Genomic DNA, 22,199 nt, shown 5'->3' on the forward strand with positions numbered 1-22,199 from the left:
TATGCTTGAATAAACTCATTCTCTATTAATTTGTATTTCCGCTCCAAACCTTTAAGACAGGTTAGGGGAAAAGGAGTCAACTAAATACATATAAATCCTTTTCCAATCCTTCCATAAAATATTGCTCTCTTCTAACAACCCAAACAGAGCTATTACTCAGCTCTTTACATTTTTCTTTAAAGCCACAGAATAATGCATACTAACAGAGTAAAGAGAATCTTTGGGGTCAGCAGTGCAAATCAAGCTTACAGATAAGTCAAACTAAAGTAATTTATCCAATTATTTTTCTTGATTCCATTTCATGGTGATTGTCTTTCTCCAACTTAGCATACATCTCAAGTTTATCAATTACGATAAGACATCCTTTCCCTGCCAGCCTTCCACTTACAAAAATTATTTAGGCATAGAGTTAAAGAAATTAAACGTATACCAAACAATATCTGTGTTTATATCTGGAATGTTATAGTTCTTTATTAGTAATTACTCTAGAAATTAGAAATATCTTTGTTACCACTGTAACCAGCTATACAATTTTCCAAGAATTATTTATCTGCAAGCCTGACTGTGTATTAGAAGTTGAAGATGAAGCTTCCCTACTTTCAAGTGCTAGCCAGTCAGTCCTGGTCTTTGTACCAAGCAGTCCATGTACTTCAAAATACAAAGACAGACATGAATACAGCAACAAATTCTAGCTTAATGAAGCAACAAATTGAGGCACCAGTTTCCATCAGGAGCCAACAAAGGGAATACTATACTGAAAAAGAAACATTTTGTGTACAGATTAGTCCTTAGTACTGTTTTCAAACTTCTGAAAATGCCTGCTGCTTTTTCAGCAAAGTACTAAGACGTGGATCCACATAAGAAATTACAAGGATATGGAAAATGCAAATATAACATATTTAATCATTCATTTAGGAATGAAAACTTTATGAAGCAGGGCTGAATAAAGCATAATTTGTCATGTGTCATACAACAGGATACAGCAAAGACAACAGAATATGAACTAGCAACATGCAAGATGGACCTGTTGAAAAGGTTTCCAGTAAGCAAGCTGAAAGCTTGCCTGAAGATCAAGTTAACAGTTGATTAACAGCAAAATCTATTCAGGCAGGAATGCTGATTTTTGCCACCTCATGCTTACAGTAGGTTTTATTACTGCCACTGAAGTCAGCATTCTAAATAGCTCCTAGGATTTACAAAGCCTGAGAGAAGGGGAAATTGAGTTATTCAAGTGACTCTGAGTCACATAAAACCCCCAATTCTGTGAATTCCAAAAACTGTGCATGGCTTAGGCATGACAGAATAAAGGTCTGCTCAACAAAGCAGAAGCGTTAAGATGCACAAAAACATGAAATAACTCTACAGTCAGACATCTGAGTGAATTCAAGAAACAAAGAATAGCGAGTAATTCTATAATCAGATGTTATGTAGAAGACTGTCTATTTTTCTCCCTCTTATGAGATCTTTCAAATTCAGGAGAATAAAAGATACTATTGAAGTTCTAAAATTTCATAATCTGGCATAGAGCTGAGTGTAAATATTGAAAATACATACATGGTTCCAGCTCCTACTTGATAGATGAAGATTAAAAAAATCCATATTTTTTACTCATCAAGATACCAGTACGTAAAAAAAATGTGTTTGATTTCAAACTAAAAATAAAAATAAACTAAAAGTCAAGGCCCCTAAAACTCAGAGAATTCTTGGGTTAAATGGTTTAAGTATTTTCTCAAGTGATGCTAATCTAGCACTTCACAGAACATGATCGTTAACATTGCATATCTGGATTAAGAAAAGAAATGGACATCTACCTCTAGAAGTTTCAATTACACCTTCAGACAGAAGGGCTATAAAATTGATTCACAAAACCATGAATACGCATTTTGTCTTTTTCCAGTTTTCCAAGTGCACCTCTCCACCAAACCATCTAGTACGGCACTTACCTTCAGCTTCACATACTATCACACAAGCTGAAATCCACTTCCCGCACCTCTCTTTCCAATGCTGATAGCACCGTAACACAAATTAAACTTTCTAGTCTAAGAATCAAATGGATTAAAGGCAGACAGAATTTTTTGGGTGATTTAAATAGAAAGTCTAGTTTTACTATTTTCTGTATTTAAGTAATTGTTCTTACTCTGTATTAGTTTGTTCTGTGACTGTTCACAAAGGTTCCAATTAAAATTGAGTTTTTGAAGTACCAACTGTTGTTTCTGTGAATGTAGAATTCCTGCCTGAAAGAGCCTACTTTGTAAAAGTGGCTTTTCAAAGTACTCAATGTCCCTACCTGAAGATGATATTAAAGCTTCCACAAACCTAACAGCAGCAAAGACAGATTAATAAAGAGTACTTCTGAAAAATTTCACTTATCACTGTCCTGCATTTTAATCATTCAGATTTCACAGTTCACCATATTGAAAGAGAGGCTGCAGTATTAGCAAAAGATGTGGTGTCACCAAGGGAGATACTCTGGCTGTAATTTGCCTTTTTGCATTTACCAGCCTATGCTCTGATTTTTTTAAAAAATACCGACACTTTATTGCATTTGTATTCTGGATGTGCAGGAAGTCTGAAGCAACTATGCCTTAACTATCTGAAGAGAAAATTTATTTGAAGCAATTTAATATGTAGGATTATAGTTGTACTGTATCAGGAGACTGAGGCATTGATAGCACATGGTCAGCACTGGAGACAATGTTGTGAAGTACAATTAACTTGGAATTATTTCAGAGAGGCTCTTGAACTTTTCAGAGTTCACTGATTCTACAGGTCTTAAATGAAACAAAGTGGGTATTCCTTCTTGGAATAGGCAGATGGGGCAAAGGGGAGGCAAAGCAGGCCGAAGACAACTGCTAACTTCAAGTTCCTCTCCAGTATTTATCAACCTTCATGTGCAAGCCAAGAACTATTCTGCAGCAAATGAACAGATTTGTGGCTGTAGAGAAGAGCTCAGTGAACCTCCTAGATCTAGGTCGAATTATTGGGCTTTTCTAGGCAAAGGGTTGCATGTATCTGTGCAGTATTCAGCTCATTCTTACCGTAGAAAGCTGAACAACTTAGTCTCTATTATAACCTGTGAAAAGTATTTCTGTAGAAAAAGTACAAAGATAGTCAAAACAAGGAATTCCAGTCTCCCTGCTACATAATCTGGTTGCTTTTGCTGTTTGTTTCATCTTTCAACAATGGGAGTGAAAATTCAGTGAATTTATCTTGACAATAAATTTAGAAACCACAAGCATTTGGTCAAACAGGGTGGCAAACTGACAGCCCCTGACCATTGCCCTTTGTTTTGTTTCTGTGCTAATTAACATCACAGACATCAAACTATGACCGTTTCTCCCAGGGAATGGGAAAGAGAGGAAGGGCAGAAGCAAGGAAGAGCTCATGATCACGTATTTACAAAATTGTACATAGTTCAAAGTCTGGAAAAACAGTAAAGATGGGAAGGTTCCACATAACTCATATTGCAATGTAAACCCAACAACGTTTTCATCTATTGCCGACTTATTGCCCTTCTCCCTTGATCTATATAAAAAGGTAATGCTTGCACAAATGTAAGGGGCTTTGCTGCTGTGGGTCTGAAATGAATTTTAAAAAAAAAACAAAAACAAACCAACAGAAGACTAGATTCTATCCCTTCCCTCTGAAAAAAAAAATAATCAAACCAGTCATTTAACAAAGTCACTAACCTTTTTCGTTGTGTGGATTTCTTTTTTCTAAAATAAAAGAGAAAGGAAACGATGGTCAAGAGAAATAATAATTCCCAATTTTCCCTTGCATACAAATCTGTTTCAATACATTTGAATTAATAACTTGCCATATTAAAAGAGAAACAAGAGGAAATTCCTTCATATCGTATTTTGGGAGTGCCTGGAATAGTGAAAAGCATCTTTCAACAGCTTACTTTCCTAAAATCTTGCTATCTGTGGGGCTTAAATTTACAGAAACAAGAGTCTAAATATTTCTATTTCAATACTGTGGCTGCAAGCCCAGTATAAAAAAAATATACAAAAATATTTGAGTAATATCACACACAAAAAAAAAGGAAAAAAAAGAAAAAAGATACTTATGTTGGAACGATGACATTGAGAGGTTTTGAGTTACTACTCAAACAGAACTGGTTATTTGAGTGCTACTTGTTAAAGGAACCATAGTTAAGATCTAAAAAAACATAAATTAAATTTGCCTTTTCCTACAATACTTGGTTTTGTTCCAACTAGCAGCAGCTTTTTAAGTTACTCAAACTCTTCAAAAGTCTTATTTCATTGAAATAAACAGGCTGCAAGGAAATTCTTGAGAATTTTAAATAATCAAGCTTCCCTACCCCACCCCCACACCCAAAATCCCATAAATATTTAGATATCATTTTGTACAATAGAAAAAATGAACTTGATCAGAGGTAATGGCATGTCAGGAGAATTACAGAATAGCAGCCAAGAATTTTTCTTCATGTTAAAAACAAACAAAGCAACAAAGAATGCCCAGTAAAACCAAAATAAAAGATGCTTTGCTTAATGCCTCATCTACTGGCAGTGAAGTTTTGGGTACTCTGTTAAATTCAGAATATGAGGGATGGGCCATTCTGATATCTCAGGATCAGAAAAACCACATTTCTGAGGTACACAGAAGTTGTTTACAGTGCTGATACGAACATAACAGCTGTACTGAGTCAAATCAAAAACCTAGTATCTTGTTTCTGTGATCAGTAAGGAAAGAGTACAAGAAAGGACTTGAACTTTCTTCAGTATACCCTTTTCCAGTAATCCATTGTTTTGGAAAACAGCCAGAGAAATACATGCATCATTTTTCTGAACAGCCTTTGACAATCTTTATTTCCCATGTGTTTGTTTAATGAAGTCATGCTGAACCCAAGATCTGAAATCTAAGTCAAAATTTATTTTTGTAAAAAAAAAAAAAACGCAGAAAAATCTTTAAAGTCTTAAAAAAACCTGATTTTTTTACTATTGCACCTGTTTCCCCCAAGATAAAATAACAATCATGATCTATGGATCTACGACAGCACTTTAATTACAATTAAAAATAAGTATACAATACTAATACAAACAAAAATTTTCAGAAATTCAAAGATGCTAACAGGAAAAGGTCCATAGCTATTCCTAACATTTTAAACAGTAGCAATCACCTTGCAATAAGAAAATAATATGTAGCAATTAGAATTAGCCTACTGATGAACTACAGCTGATTTAATGTTCAAGGGCTGCAAGTTAAAAAGAAATGGAACAAGGGATGTTCTATAACAATTTTTCATTTTTTATCCATAATATATTTCAGAGTTTATCACAAAATAAATCCTACAGAACTCCAAATTACAATTCAGACTTATGCATTCTGAAAGCCAGACCATCTGCACAGGAGCTGTGCTGACAGCAGAGCTCTGTACTTCAAGGGTATTCCAGAACAAGAACAAGGTTCAATTGGTGCATTTACACAAGACGTTTTTGATTAGTAAACAAATGAAGCACCAAAGTGAGGAAAATCTGATTACATATACACACTGAAGGAAGAGAAACCCATGCACAAATCCTAAAGGAGATGCCAACAATGTGGTTTCAATAATCTAACAAAAACACAAAACCTTTTACTGCACTTACCAGCAAAGCATTTGGAACAGAGATTCATAGTCTTGCTGGACCTGGGGCAAAAATAAAAAAAAAAAAAATAGAGCTAAAAAATTCATTATACTTCTAATCAATACATGGAAGTTTTTTTGGGAATGAAGCAAGGGTACAGAGAGGGTAAGAACTTAAATGGCTAGGAATCAAAGGTAAGTGGCTAGAAGTGGCTGAACTAAGAATAGGGACAGAGAAAAGAGACTTCATATGGCAATCTCTTTCCAATTTAAAGAGCTTCCAAAACATGACTTCCACACATTTACCTTATATAAGAAAATAAGCTTACTTTACCATTCTATGTATTTGTTACACACTTATCATTTGGATCTATCACAATATGATAACAATGACAGACAAGAAGAGCCAATACATTGACTTGAATATTAGACTCCCCTTGGCAACCGCTCTGCAGTCCTGACAAATCCTGAATACGGTACAGCAATAGAGAGATTAAAGTATTGCACTTATAAAGACACAGACAGATGTGCTCTTGGAAGTCTAGCTGGAATGGCTTAAGAAGTTATTACCTCAAGCTGTTCATTACTACCCTCAGCTGAGTCCAGCAGTAATTTAAAATAACTTGGCTGACTTTGCACTGACATGGACTAGGACAGTTCATATGATCCATTAGTGTGGCTCAACTTTGAGGGCAGCAACCTTCAGCTGACAGAAAAACAGCTGGAGAACAACAGGAATATCTTAAGCCTCCCAGATATCTCCAAAGTGTTTGTGCAATTATGCCACAAGTGTTCTCCCTCACAAAATCAGCAGGCTCACAAAAAAAAAAAAAAAAAAAATTTAGGGCGATAGGCCTTTTCTCTAGGGCTACCATGAAACTACCCAAAGCAATATACTATGGGAGAAAAAGGTTCTCCCATTTATGGAAAGTTCTCTTCTAACATCACATCTCCTTAACAAAGTGAGCTGCAGAATGTTCTCACAAGCTCTCTGAGATTTCTTTCAGTAAAAGCAACCCAGTTTCTGTGCACACTGACCAATATTTGATTTGTTCAGCATTCCTAAATCAGCTCTGTTATGTATGAGTATTAACACCATCCTGAGCAAGTCTGAAAGTACATATTGACAGGGAAGATTGTACCAAAACTGTCCATGCCCACAAGACCTTTTTTGTCTCCTCAGGGCAGCCTTAGCTGAAGCATATCATTTAGCCAAATTAATTGCAACTTTATCTTTTGAAATATGCATACACAAAATCAATTGAGACTACCATAAGAGTTGTTTTCTATTTCCAGTCAAACGTGGATGGAATTTTGAGATGAGTTCTGCATCTTACAATATACAAATTATAAAAATCAAAACTTTATTATCTCCAGACAAAAGTTTTGACGTTTTTTTCAAAGCAATTACATCACAAATGAACACACCTACCAGAATTAAAGAAGTCTCCCCCCTACCCCACAAGTTTGCGAATGGATATTTTGAATGACTTTCCAGTAACTAAGCAAATACAGACTTGGTCAATCATATCTTAGTATTAATCATATCGAAACATTACAGATGCTTTTCAATTCATGCAAATTTGAGAGCTGGTTTACATCAGGCTCAGGAATTCTAGAACACAGTTGACTGCAGATGAGAGACATAAGCATTTGCCAGCTATAGCAAGAGCCACAGACACATGAAAGCTAGTTTTAAATGCAAACAGTATGTGCACAGGAGAAAAAGTTAATTCCCAGGAAAAGAAAAGCAGAACAACATTTGTAGCCATACAAATACATCATCAAATTGGTATATACCCAAAAATTCAGTATCTATGTTGACAGTTGCACAAATTATCTACCTTCAAAAGAACTGCAATTAAAAACAGCATGGTGAGTCAACACCTACAGCATTAGTGTGCTGCAGCTCAGTACTCACTGCTTATGGGTTAGACCTTCTGGAGCAGCTCAATATGCCAGGCAGGAGCTTCTCTGCAAAGCCATTAAACCCCAGGGGCAGCAAAGAAAAAGAAAGGCAGAGTTCAGATGGTTCATATTGATGACATCGGAACGGGCAATGACAAATGTTTTCAGTGGTATAATCAACCATCTCAATCATATCTAAAATATCAGTCCAAAGCCTCATATGATATATTTACTTATCAGCACACCAACAATGGAAAACACACACACACACAAAACATACAGCTATGTGAAAAAAGAAAAGAGGCTGCCATTTACTCATAACACACAAAAAAACAGATTTTCTGAAAGGACAGTGCTATTGGACAAGTGACCCTGTGAGCGACGTAACTTCAGCTCTCTGTTAAGAGTTTCAAGGATCACTTTCTCTTCGATCCCTTTATATGCTTTTTCAAGACATCCAAGTCAGTCTCATACTGCTATGTAAGATGAGGATGTAAACTTTCAGAGCGTTTTTTTTCTTAGTTTCTTTTACACAGTTACTTATGTCAATGCAGATCCATCAGCACAACACTACAACTAAGAAAATGGCATTTTCATTAGAAACAGAGTAATAGTGTTGATCAACCAATTGGCCCCTCTTTGAAAGTGCAATATTTAATTAGAGCAAAAGCTTTACAACAAAAATGCATTAAACAGTTTACATGTCAAACTTATTAGGCGTTATCTGAGAGTCATGTCAATGCCTGTCAAGTAAAATATGTTTCACAGCTCTGTTACCCTGCAAATCCCTTCTCTCATTGCTAGGCTCTTCTCTTTACAGCAAACAAGGGCTCTCTCATCTGACTCTTAACACTGACCAAAGCTGCATTATTTCCATCTTCTCTGTGAACCACATCACTGGTTTACATTGATTATTTCCTACCAACTCCAACATTCACCAAAAGCTCATACTGCTAGGCAGGAACACCAAAATACAAAATATCTTTGCTCCTAGTAGCGTTTTCAAATGTATTATACATTCGTAATATCTGTTATTTCTAGAGGTAATTTTATTTGAAACATGCAAAAGTTCTAAAACATCAAACAGTCCTGGCCACGATACAGCTCAGTTGCCACTTCATAGGACAGAGAAGGTCACAGCAGCCAACTCTGCTTCAAGCAGGTGACTTCTAGGGAAAGCAATACAGTTCTGATTTCTAGGAATATGCAGTAAAGTCATGAGTGTAAAGATGAATAAGGCACAGTGAAGCTAGAATTCAAAGTCAGTCCTGGCAATGAGAACTGTATGTCTTAGACTACAAGTCTTTAGGCTGACACCCAACATTTCTACACCTTTCTGTCACAGTTTGGTTGGGGATATTCAACATGCTTCTGAAACAGATACCAAATCACCACAGTCTTTAACTCGACTTTATTAAGGTAATTCCCAGGTTTCCCTCAAAATTCAGCTTCATGCTTAACAGCACCTAATCCAGAATTACTACAGTATACGTTTTATGTGTACAATATACCTAGAAAGCAAGTTTTATACTGATAATCTACAATCTTCATTTGTACCTAATTTAAGCTGGTATTCAGAACGACATTCATATTTATGCATAAATCAAGCCAAATAGAATGGTATTGTCACTGAGACAGAATATAAAGTTAAACCCTATTTGAAGGTACTTCCACCTGTCAAAAAGAAACCATTTAACTCAAGGGTGACAAAAAATTATTATGTAGATTGGAAGGCACAAGGTGAAGCATAACTCAGAAGGTCAAGTGGCAGTGCAATTTAGAGGCAGAAGATACTCCAAGCCAGCCGGAAAACCCCAGAGGCTACGAAAACATTGCATGCAACAGTTCCACTAGGCTCAGTCTGAAACAAGTGCAGACATTAGAAGAGCTTCCACTGCCAAAAGAAAAACAAAACAAACAAAAACACTCACTTAACAACACATCCATGAAAGTCATGGCAACGACACTGTGACTTTGAAAGAGGAAGAAATTTACAGAAATGGGAAATCCTGGAAGTTAATTATACTTTAAGCAATAAATAAATGACATGTAAGAATAAAAATAAAAACCACACCCCTTACTTGCATTGCAGTGCCTACAAATTTCCACAGCAAAAGAAACTGAGCCTTCAGACAGATGCACATGCAGACTACCATAAGGTGCTCACTTCAGTGAGATCAACATCTGCATCTCTGGTTAAAGGTGCATAATGCAGAGTTAAAGCCAGCCAGAGGCCTTAAATATCAAAAATATCAATACATAATGAAGTATGTTATATAACTGATTAATAGAACTGAAAAGATTGCTTGCCCGATTCCATTTTCATAAGGTAATTCCACTACATTCTTACAAAGGTGTGGTCTTATCGACTCCACTAAAAGCACTTAAAGTTATTTACTCAAATTTATGCTCTACACTACTAATTATTCCTTTCCTTTCTTGCCATTTGGCAGTATACCATTGCGACGTACCATCCAAATCAATACACATTCTACTCTGTCTTCACTGGAAGTTTGCTTTTCTTTCCCCACTCTGATGTACAGCAGTTGGTCAGAATAGCCGGAATCTAAAAAAGACAATCTCAATCTGAAGGTTCAAGAACAAACTGCATGTGGAAATTTTGTGCAAAGAGAGTTAAAAAGTAGTATCGAGAAATTAGTCTGATCTCAGAACACTCAGTCTCCGTAATAGGTAGGCACACCTAGTAAACACTTTGTAAAAGAATTCTACATTTTCCAGCAGACTGTCAAGCAGGCACTTTCTAGCTTCCCCATCCCATTTTTAGGAGGAAAGAAAAAACACAAAACAAAAAAACCACCAAAAAAAACACCCACAAACTCTAAAAACTAATACTAGCTTACCTCCACACACATGCCAAAGGGCAACAGAAAATGCCCAGTCGCATCTATATTAGGATGTCTCACACACTTTTTAAGATAATAGTGACATGGAATTATTAATGCAGATGCTCACCAATAGCAAGAATCATACAGCCGCACCAGAGTGAAAATAAGTAAAGATTCTAGTACAGGTATGTATTTCAGTGCTTGAAAAACACCACCAGAATAACAGTCATTCTTGAAAATAATTTTTGTTCAGTTTTCTTTTGGGGATGGAAGAATAAGGAGCTTGGAGAAAAAATGCTTTTAAATACCTAATGCATGCATGCATGCTATATTAAGATATTAAAACCACAGATGCTAATTAAGTTTGTGAAATCCCAGATTCTGCACTTTTATTGGGAACAAATTTTTCCAGCATACCTGGGAATGATTCTTTATGACTCAGAGTTCCTATGACTTCGTAGTAAGAAAACTTATCTGCTTCAGTGGCACTGTAATTGCATTGGTGATCAAACGCATCATCTTAAATGCTTCTTGGTCACCTTCCAGTATAGCAATTAAGAGTGGGAGCGCATCATCACTACAGTAGAAATATATCTTAGCACTTGAATGATACCTGTCCAATATTGTCAGGGGTCATATGTTTGAGAAACATTAACATAATATGTATCGTGTCATTAATTAGTTAAAACTACAGAGAAGCCTCCTCCCTATACATTCAGCACACACTGTTTCAGGTATTTGGCAACTTAGGTCAACTGTCCATATGTTAAATCAATGCATTTATACTACTGTAGTTTATGGTCTGTCACCATTTCCATTATAAAGCAATTTTCAAAGGTTTCTAACTCTGCTGAAGAATTCATTCTGAGCTGAGTCCTGGCACACAACCAAAGCAAATCCATAGCCCACACGTTTACTTTCATCCAACCAGACTAGAAGGATTATTTATCATTAAAAGAAAATTGATCCAATTCTGTATTTCCCTTAGACTTTTCATCATTTGCTTAGAGCATAGAACACTTCACCTTGTATAGGAAGGAGGTTAATTAGGCTGTGTTAATGAGACCCTCAATAGCCTTTTGAAAATTCTGTATATGCCATACACTAGCTTCTGAAGACAGCCATTTTACTTTCTAAATCAGAAGTCACCTCACTGATTTCATATGTGCTGCAAATGTGATATTTATAGATCATCCTTAATTTATGATCTTGCTAAGGGGATATAAAACAAGAACCTTACAGTTGCCACAAAGAAGTGGAGCATGTCAAATGCACATGGACCTGTAGAGAACTTGGCAATGAGAAATATTCAAAAACACTCAAGAAAGAGATTTTTAAGTGAACCAAAATCTGAAATTAAACATTCTGCAAGTGCAGTCAGTGTCCTCTACTTCATCAACTGTTCTATACCCATACACTCAGTGGTAAGAATTCTAGTGCAATTAGAAAAATGTTATTAGTAGATTTTATTATTACTACTACTATAGGGGGTTTTGTTTGGAAAATATACAAGTATTCTGGTTTTGGACTCCTCATTTTCACCATGAACAATTTAAGTGTTGCATATCATTTCAAGATTTCTGTTAAGCTGCTGAAAAGGATGCCTCAGTGAGCCACAAGTTCATAAAGGACTTCATCATCCTGACCTCAACTTGAAATGAAATGGAGGGTAAACTTTATGCACAGCACAGTGTACTAGTGCAATGCCCTTCTGGCAGCTTTCCACACTCAAAAGATATGCTGACGCATCCCAATGAAGTAGCAGTATCCTGATTTATTATTTTTTTTCAGTGGCTACAGTAAAGCATTCTTTTAAAGCTCTATGGCTGAAGCACTTTTTATGTTTTAAATATACAAAGACACTCAAGTGTTTTGTTGACAGTAATGCCAGAGAAGAGCACAAATACACAAGACTAAGAGAAGAAAATGAGGAAAACACACAGAAAAGTTGCTCCTTACTCTTAAAAAACGTATCATGGGCTCTGACACAAAAGCACTGATAGCGTTTCAATTTAAGGCCTTCTCCAACAATTCACACAACAAACTGCAAAGAATCCAATGCACCTAAACTAGGTAAGACAGGTTGTTAGATCTGATTCAACTGGGTTTCAAGCTGGGCTTACGAAGTTGCTGCCCACCAGTCCAAGCTAAATGCTTCACAGTCCCATGAATACATATCTCTACACTTTCTTTAAAAAAAAATAAAATATCTCAGCAGCAAAATGCAATACCAAACATTCCTCTGCAAGTCTTTTTAACAAAGTTGTGTAGCCTACTATTTAAAGGACAGTAAAAAGGTTGAAATACTAAGTATTAGCAGAGTCCAAGGTAATTTCCAGAGTCCTTCAGTAAAGTAGGAACAAAATTTGAAATGTCTCATCTACCCACCTACCACAAATTCCTCAAGGACATTATTGTTTACGTGCACTGCAAGTAATAACTAACTTTGCCCTATGACAACATAATCATCATCTTCAGATTTACAATATGAAATCATACCAAGTTTATATTTTTCTTCAGATCACACTCCAATACTCCACTGATCAGTGGCATTCAAAAACCTATTCCATTTGTGTTATTCCTTTTACCACACGGTCAGTTACAGATACCAAATAATAAAACATTCTTAAAAAAGAAAAGCTGAAAGAAACCTCAAGAAAGTATCTGTTTTGTCCCCTGACTTAAAAGAACAGCTAATTATCTATCAAACCTCCCCAGGAAATGTCCTGGAAAACGTCCTGACCTAAACAACTAGTTTTAGCTTACATAATAGGTAAAATTCTCAGTTTAAAATTGGTCAGTTGAAGCCTACCATATCTCCTCTCTCTGCAAAAGCACAGAGAAGTATTTTATTTTTTTTTAATCAAAGTTATTTTTCTGTGGCAAAACAATACTTTAAAATGCCTAGCACAGTATGGTCAGAACTTTGAAATGACAGACAAAAAAAAAAAAAAAAGTGCCTTGCAAAGTATTTCAAAGGCCTTGTCTGTTATATGCATGTTAAATATAATTTACAAGGACAACTTATGTAAACCCATTAAAAAGGGCTGTTGCACAGTATTAACAAAACACACTAACAAAGTCTGGTTTAAGTACTGTGCCATAAGTATTCTCTCAAAAGCTAGCAGAGTATCAAAATTCGAAGATAAACGCCTTTGTTGCGGAGATCTACTTTTAAAGTCTAACAAACCAAACATTACACAAGCAAAAATGTTGAGCATCCCAAACATGGCAAAAGAAAGCACTTGAAGGTGCACTATATACAAAAGACGTGACAGGGTGAATGAGAACCTGAAGAATTCATTTGCCTATTCGTTTCTAGGAGTCGAAGCACAGGAAGCGAGGTCCAGAAATAAAGCAGCCAGGAAGAAGAAAGAGTAACCCTCGGGCAAAGCAAGAAAGCATTGCTGTTCCAGGACTGGTAAGGAGTTACACCCTCTTCAGCAGCAAGCAGGTTGACTATGACACCTCACTTGCCTAGACCTCCCCAAACTGTCTCAAAAAGCAGCAATGTAACAGCATATTGTGGTGAATGAGTGACACTCACTTTTACAGTTCTTTGCACTCCTTGCTTATCGAACCTTTCTGGAACTGCACACTACAGTAGAATTTTAACACTTTTTGAAAAGCTGTTGAAGAATTTTGACAAGGTGTCTGCAATCCTATCTTGTTACACTCTTCACAAACACGTCTAAAAGAAGCTACCAGTATCTAAGTTAGCAGGCATTTCCCCCCCCCCCCCCCCCCCCCCCATTTAAAACAGGTTTCCGTAAGGTATTCAAAAGGTTAGCTAGATGTTCGCTGAAGGAAGTTCACTTTCTTCCATCCTAGCTAGCCTTGTACCCAACTGTACAATCAGGAAGCAACATGGCTCTTACATTGGTCAGTGCTGCCTCTATACTGGCAGAAGACAATTCTGCCCTGCTGGTACAATAGAAGAAAAATAAAAAAGAGAAAGAAAAATAGGGGAAAAAACCCACATAAAAAGTCACTTCTAAAGTGAAATAAACCACTGGTAACTCATAACAAGCACAAAAAAACCACTCAGGTCCTTTCTGGAGACTCAGTTGTATTTCAGCCACCCAGAACTACCTTGCTGGTAGCACAAGCAGGTTTGAATGCTTATCTTAAGTCACTTAGAAATTTTGTTCAAGTTTCTAATAGCTCTCAGGTGCAAAGTCTGTACCAGATCTTGCATCTCTCAGGTAATGAACAGAGAGTCCAAGCCTCAAAAAACATCCCACAGTAAAGAAACTAAATGCCGCTCACTTGCTATACTGCAGAAATGTTATAAAATTATATCTGCACTAACACTTCACTCAGTCTTGACCCAGAAGAACACTTTGGATATTTAAACTTAGAAGAGACGTCCTCTCATACTCTCATACTCAAACTTCTGTTTTTTCTACCACAAAGCCAGAGTTCAGCATAATTCCAAAGAATGTAGCATTTCTAACCAGCATAAAACTGCTTATAAAACAATTCCTTCAAGATGTTTCTGTGTTGCAAGTTCAGCTCCTGAGGTGTCTGGAAAAAACTAAATAAATCAGGTAAAATTTACAACAAACAGTTCAAGGAACAAACCAATATAAACATAAATATTTGGCAACATCACTTTAAAAAGCCAACAAGCCCTCAGAAAAAAACCAACCAAAAATACTATAATCAAGAATTAGGCTGATAATGAGAAACAGAAAAATTAAAACCAAGCAAGACATTAATCTGAACATATTAGAAGGTGAAGTGTTTTTTTTTCCCCATACATGTGTGTCCAGGCACAAACACAAGAAATACAAAAGAATCTGTACACTAAGCATCATTAGTTCAGTGAAAGATGACATGGGAAGTTGTTACCTACAGCTCCATTGATTTATATACAAGCAGCATCTTCTTTTCAGATAAGTGTTCAGTATAAAGCTGTCTTCTCATGAGCTTCTAAGACCAGAGGATGCTGGCCATGAAAAGCCTTCAGCCCTCACACCCTTCACTTGTTACAACAGATGTGCTCTATAAACCATCCCAAATCATCCAATTAAAAGATAAACCTCAAGGATGGGGGGCAGAAATCTCCACAGTTAAGTCAGGAAATGCAGAATGAAATGAAAGTGCTTGGAAGACTGAGTAGCAGAGGGAACACTGCAAACAATGGAAGTTTTGAACCCTTTACACAAGACAGCATGCAGTACATCATTATGCTTGTGCTTCTTCCTGCAAGCACCAAGAAGAATCACTGCCTCCCCCACCACTTATGATCCATACATTCAACATACTATTCATGATACCTAAATGACATTTCTCTTTAGGGTTGCTTTGGGCTTTTTGGGGGGGGTGGCGTTTGGGGTTTTTTGATGCGAGGAGGGACATGTTTTGTGCTTGGTTCTTTTGGGGGGTTTGTTTGGTTTTTTTGTTGGTTTGGGGTTTCTTTTTTTTTCTTAAAGATGGGATTAAAATATCCTTCGTATGCTTAATGTTTTAATGTCTAAAAACTTCAACTGCCCCCTACATTTTCCATGTCATTTCTGAGGCCTGAGCTTGACCCGGGGCATACTGGTCAACTCCATTCTTGTTCCAAGTTAACGATGCTGGGAAGTTAATGACTCAACAATGTGGTAGAGTTCAGCAACTGGGCTGCAAGTAAATGTGCTACTTCCCTCCGATCCTATGACTCATGTGCCCAGGAGGAACAGCTGCCTCAACTTTGCACTTTATCCAGCTACATTATTTCAAAACTCTTCTCAATTTTACTTTGAATAGAAAAATGCTTCAAAATGCATTTAACTGGACTAAAGAACTACACATTAAAATACAGGATCCCTGTAATAAACATCCCAAGCCCAAACTGCTTCAGCCATAGCATCCAGAATTTGTGGCGTAAAACAGGAAACTCTTTTAATATAATCTAATGTTCCATGGTGTCAATGTCTTGCTTTTTTTAAGCATTCTAAATGCAAATGCCTGATCTCCAAGTGCAAATACAACAGAAGTAATAGTACAGGAGTTTATTCAGGAAGAAAAAGCACTTCAAATACTCCACCACAATTTCGTGGGAGGTGGGGGGGGTATGTGTGTGTGTAATTTACTTGCAAAATACAGATTTTAAACTTGTTCATCTCTGATCTAACAGCAAATAAAAAAAAATTACTACTTTCAAGCTTCTCATTAACTACAGTTAGCTCATGGGTCTAGCGACCTGTCTTGCTGTAATTCTAACAATACAATTTGGTTCAAATACAGAACATCTAAGGATACTAAAGCTGCTTCAAAAACAGGATGAAGAGCACCCTGTGCATTCCTTTAGTGGACAGTATTCTGGTCTTTGGCATTTTCTTTTATCCCATGTTAATCCAAACAACATGCATCTGAATAAAACTGGCATACTACGAGTTTATGTTTATTCATTTCTTCCACAGAGAAAACAATCTCTTGAAAATAAACACCTAATGAAAGTGTAACATCCTGCAATGGCGAAGTTGACTATGTATGTCTGCATATTTACATATTTCTATGTAAATAATGAAACAATCAAAACAAAAGGATACAATTAAAAACTATTTTGAGTCATCAAATACAACTGTTGTTAATAACTATACAGATGCTTTTCCTTTTTTCTTTCACATAGGCAAATAACATCTTTCCCTTCTCTTTGGCAGCTATATGGTCACTACCACAGTCACTGCATTGAACAAGAAGTCAACAGCATGAGGTATCTTCCATTAGCACTGAAACAGAATGAGCATGGTACACAAAAACCAACCCACACCACCAGTACCAGTGCTGAACAGGAAAACTCTAAGAGTTTGCTCCTTATGGAGCTCCACTGGCATTTTTATGCTAGATTATTCTGAGTTTATCTTATTTTTTAATCTTTCATCTCTCTATAACTCTTCAAAATATATATATAAACCATATTTCTCAGAATTCCAAAAGGAAACAACAGCAATTCAGTCCCAAATACTCAAGATTGGGTAGTTAATATATCTAGTTATCCCAATAAAACACTCTTAGTTAAAATAGCCAAAGTGCTGGGGGCCTTGTCAGAGGCCTCAATTGTTTTGTTTTTAATGGTGATCAAGAGTTGTTCTCTTCTGCATGTTCAACTGCAGCATGCCTGAAAATTAATCCCTTCCACTCCAGTATAAGCATCTGTACCCAGGGAAGAGCAGAAAGGATCAGGGGAAAAGAACAGATCCACAGAAGCCTTTCAGCTGTCTTTCCCCATACAGCTTGCCTTCTGCATAGCAATAAAAGGAAATTTAAAAAAATAAATAAAAAAATAAGAAAATAATCGGGGAAGTTCTCCTTCTCCAGTGCTCTTCATTCATCACTCCCATGCTCACAAATCTCCTCATTATCAGAGAACAAGATAAACAAGGCAAAATACTGAACTGGATACAGAAGGAAAACGTTAGCAAACAATCTAATCTGGTCCATCAGTTCTGGACTATTACTAAAATGAATGACAGAGGGGAGGAAAAAATAAATTTTAAAAAAATAAAAATTGTAAAAGCCAAAATGAAACACAGACCATTATAGGTAAACACTCTGATTTTGCTTTTAACACACTCTTCACAACTATTGGAAGGATTTAGTCTTCAGTCTAAATTTGACTCCCTTATTAAACTTAAAACATGCTGCTCTGAGACATGAAATTGTTCAAAACGTCACCTATGTAACCTGCCTGCATAAGTAGAAGACAAACTGAGGCAAGGCAAACTCCATTCTACCAACTGACGTATAAGGGACTGAAAAACAAGTAATCACAACAATACTCAGTCTACTACCATGCCAGACTGCATAGCTCTCAGGTTCTTTACTGGCATAGGAGACCACAGAAACTAAAGCATGTAATAGGTCTTGACTAACACCAGGCTACATGCTTTTGCATTCAAATTTCAGGTGTTATCTTCTAAACAGAGCATAGGAAATTAAAGTTATAAAGTGTGGACATTAAAAACTACAGGACTGAAGAGCTGACATTTTGCGTGTACTTACTTCGTCGGCTTAAAGGACTCACTATTTGAAAAGAATTTTAACTCACACTCATCACTGTAAAAGTTTCTACGCTGCTACTATTATTCCTGACAGGGAACAAAACAGTGTACATCATTCCTTATGCTCTCAATCAGTACTGCTCCCAATCTATTACTAACGTATTCAAATCACTTACCCACAGGCATACCTCCAGCTACCACCCATCAAACCAGCAGATGCTCAGAATTTGTTAAATTATAACCAGAAGCATGAAGATCAAACCCTATTGCTTATTTACTTGATTACCAGCTGAAAAGGCAATTAGGTCTACAACAACAACATTCTCTAATCAGAACTCAAATTTTTATTTTCTTAAAGGCATGAGAGTGACAGACAGCAAAAGAAATAATGCAGATGTGTGATATATATGCAACTATAGCAAATTTAAAAGTATCTTTTAAAAATAATTCTTCAGCATTCCTAAAATCACTTATTTTCCTGAGAGAAGTTTCTGGTATGAGTTAGGTATAGGTTAAACCAAAAGTTTCTAAGAAAGACCAGCTGTGTCTCAGTGTCCCCACTAATACAGGAGGTTATTTAATAGTAAATATTCCACCTGTCTTTTCTTGAGCACATCCTATGAAGAACTGGCAAATTGTTCCAGTGTCTAACTGACCTAGTCAAGAAAGTGGTCTAGACTCCAAATCTCAGTTTAGCTCTTGGCTTAAAAAGTCTGCAGAACTCTTAACCACAAAAATATCAGACACAACAATACAAAAATGGCAAAGGAAGCTGGGCAGAGACTGCTCATCTTATACTAGGTGGTGCTTACTTCCCCTCAGCCTTGACACACAGCCAAAGTCACAAAATTAAATGGACTTTTTGTTCAATAAAAACTCTGATGATCCTATATACTTTCAAATATACCATAGGCATTACCACTTACCAGGTTGTACCCACGACCCCTAAGATGACTGGCATCACAGAGAAGTACCCACCAAGGACAGAAGTTATCATACTGCCTTTCTGCTGTGTTACAAAATCTCCATGGGTTTCTGCCAGTTTGCACTGAACATTTATAATCTCTAGGTACTCTTAACATCTGTGAAACATTTTGGAACTAAAACTATCAACACACAAGGGTTCCTGCTGTTGAAAACACCGAATCAGCTGAACTACCAGAAACAGTAATAAGAGTTTCCTGCATAAAAGATATGTGTTATAGAAACAGGTTACCACGCTTGGGTGAGTCACAGTAGGACTTACACCAAGTTCAGAAGATCATCTCTCAGCTCTACGAAATCCAAGTTAAATGACAGCCTGCTCCTATTTGTATTGCAAGACTGCAGTGAATGCCAACTGCAATGGGCACTACTATATGATAATCCAGCCTGCAATGGCTGCAAATAAATCTATAGGGAACAAAAACTACTCACAAAAATTGGACTGTCCTATTAAGAGCCTCACAGTAGTACAGCGCAAACAAATACACCTACTGATGTGGTGGTCTTGTACATTATTCATAGAAGGGGAAATGCTGAATATTATACTAAGAGAAACTGGATAAATCTTATAACTTATTATAGGATTCAGTATCATATATGCAAAAATAATCCAGGAAATTTCCCCAGTAAACAGAAGAAAACAGAAGTAATCTACACAAAAATGTAATGTAGTGTAAAAAGGAGGCAAATAAATACAAGACTTCTGGGCTAATTTTTTCCTGGTTCTCTTTTCGGCATAAGGGCTAGCAAATCAGAAGGTGTGAAAATGAACACATTGGGAAGTATTATCACAAAAAAATATAAATAATAATCCATGAAACCAAACATGAATATTTCATCTATTTAAATAGAATGAGAGGCATTCACAAAATGCTTGAGCAATGCTAAAGTGAAAAATACCGCATATTTCAACTCACTTCTTGCTCCCTTCAGTAGAGTTTTGTGAGAGCTCCCACTTCTGCTCGAGAGTTTAAATTCAACAGAAGCAAAGAAGTGGTTTGACAGTCCCAACAGTTCTACTGATAAATTTCAAAGCCTTTAAGTGTTTCTCTAAAGGTTCAAACAACAACAGGAAAAAAAGAGAGACACTTTCTTTTAGCAGTCTCTTTGTGAAAACCTAAGTGGCTCAGGCTTTTTCAACTGGCTGAAGCTTCAGACTTAAATCTTCCTCAAAGTTTAATGTATCAGTCATCTGAGAATTAGAATTATCAGAATTGCTAAACATTGAAAAAGCTTTTAATTTTCTATGCATCACGCAAGAAATGACCACATTTTGTTTCCCTATATCCTGAAGTTTAAAAAAAGGTAACAGCTTCTTTGCTAAAGTCAACTACAGAGTTTAAACATCTGAGTTAATAAGAAGTCTCCTCAACAGTAGTGACAGAATGTCCAAAGGAAAAAAAGGCCCATGGCATCAATGTAAGTATATTTATTTAATTAATTATTTTTGTATCAGAATACTGTTAATACCATTGGTTTATGGTTTGTAAAACATGCTGTCTGGAAGCCCTAAACTGACTAGAAATGGCACAGGAGACATAACACGCTGCAACAGTCAAGCTCATGCAGTCAGCTCTTGGTTTTAGCAACGCAAGAGTACAAAATAATATGAAAAAATGTATTGCTTAATAGTCATTTTCTCTGGTCAACATTCTAAACATATTTAAGATTTAAACCCTCCCATTTGAAATTAAATCCTTTAACATTATAAAACAAGTTCGTTCTTGTTACAATACTCATTCAGGGAAAAAAAGAAAAAACCCCACAAATCCTCCCATCTCCCCGACAATCTCATAATATTTTTGCTATTAAAATTAAACTTTCTTACTAGTTTGCAAATCAGTGACCAACACTTTCCTAAAGCTTTAAGACACAAATTCTAACTTGAATTTAACTAATTCACCTGTCATAGTTTACCCATCAGCTACAGCAATACAACCATCACTACGTTAGCAGTTTCAGAGGAGCAAAAGTTATATCCATTTTTGTGGTTTTGCTACTGTGCAAGAGAACCATAACTACACTGCAGTAGTTTTCATTTTTGCTTTATAACACCTATACTAAAACCAGTCACGCAATGCAGGCAGGGTTTGTTTCTGTAATACACCATGAACATTTCAACCCAGAGCACACAAGAAGGTCCAGAAGCCTCCTCAATAATAGTGACAGAATGGTCCAAGGGAAAAAGAGGTTTTGAACAAACTGCCTCTTTCCTCTCAGCTGCCAATGGGACAGATTATCATATCTGTCTTTCCTTGTACTTTTTGTTGCTTAAAGGGGAGCATCTTGTTTTGAGTCATCACTTTTAGTTGGAACAGAAGTATTACATGATTAAAAATAAGGAATAAAAAAAAAAAGCCTATGAATTGGACTAACCAGAGGAATACTCTGGTCTTCACTCTTGAGTGAAGTTTTCCTGATGTACAAAGCAATGCCCTTTACATATCAGGCCCAAAGATTTTGAAAAATTTTATCTTGCCATTATATAGCTGAAGGTCAGTGGTTGTACCTGTACTTCTGGCATTTATAGTATATAATATGAAAAAAGCTATATGATTTTATAGAAGTATGTCAATTAATTCATATGTTGGTTAAGGGAAAGCAGAACACCTCTAAAAAATTAGCCTTCTCCGTAGAAGCTATGTTGTAGGAAAGCTTTACATTCTATCAATAATGCATGGAAATACGAAAGCAGAATCTGTGTGGATGGAAAAATGCAATTTTTTTTCCTTTACTGATTTATCTTCCAAGTTACAGAAGCTTTTAAAACTGTACTGAACCAAACATCATACCCTGGAATGTCACTGCTTACAGCCTGTCTTGGACTCAGGGACTCTTCTCTTACGCAGTGCGGGCATCCATATCTCACTGAAACTAAAG

At 36.4% G+C, this 22,199-nt stretch overlaps 1 protein-coding gene across 3 annotated transcripts in view; it reads right to left on the minus strand.

Moving 5' to 3' along the window:
- The window catches only part of ZFAND3 (zinc finger AN1-type containing 3), a 145,648-nt gene that overhangs the window by 104,902 nt on the left and 18,547 nt on the right, over window positions 1-22,199 (minus strand). For 2 of the 3 annotated variants that reach the window (XM_056356994.1, XM_056356996.1), the window contains exons 2-3: window positions 5,613-5,653; window positions 3,690-3,716 (exon numbers count right to left, since the gene is read on the minus strand). In XM_056356994.1, the coding sequence (XP_056212969.1) occupies window positions 3,690-3,716; window positions 5,613-5,653 (68 nt within the window). Of the gene's footprint in view, window positions 1-3,689; window positions 3,717-5,612; window positions 5,654-7,511; window positions 7,565-22,199 lie in introns of all 3 variants that reach the window. The other variant, XM_056356995.1, reaches the window with a different exon arrangement.

The sequence above is a fragment of the Falco biarmicus genome, chromosome 12, assembly GCF_023638135.1.
Source record: "Falco biarmicus isolate bFalBia1 chromosome 12, bFalBia1.pri, whole genome shotgun sequence".
In the NCBI taxonomy this organism is placed as follows: Eukaryota; Metazoa; Chordata; class Aves; order Falconiformes; family Falconidae; genus Falco; species Falco biarmicus.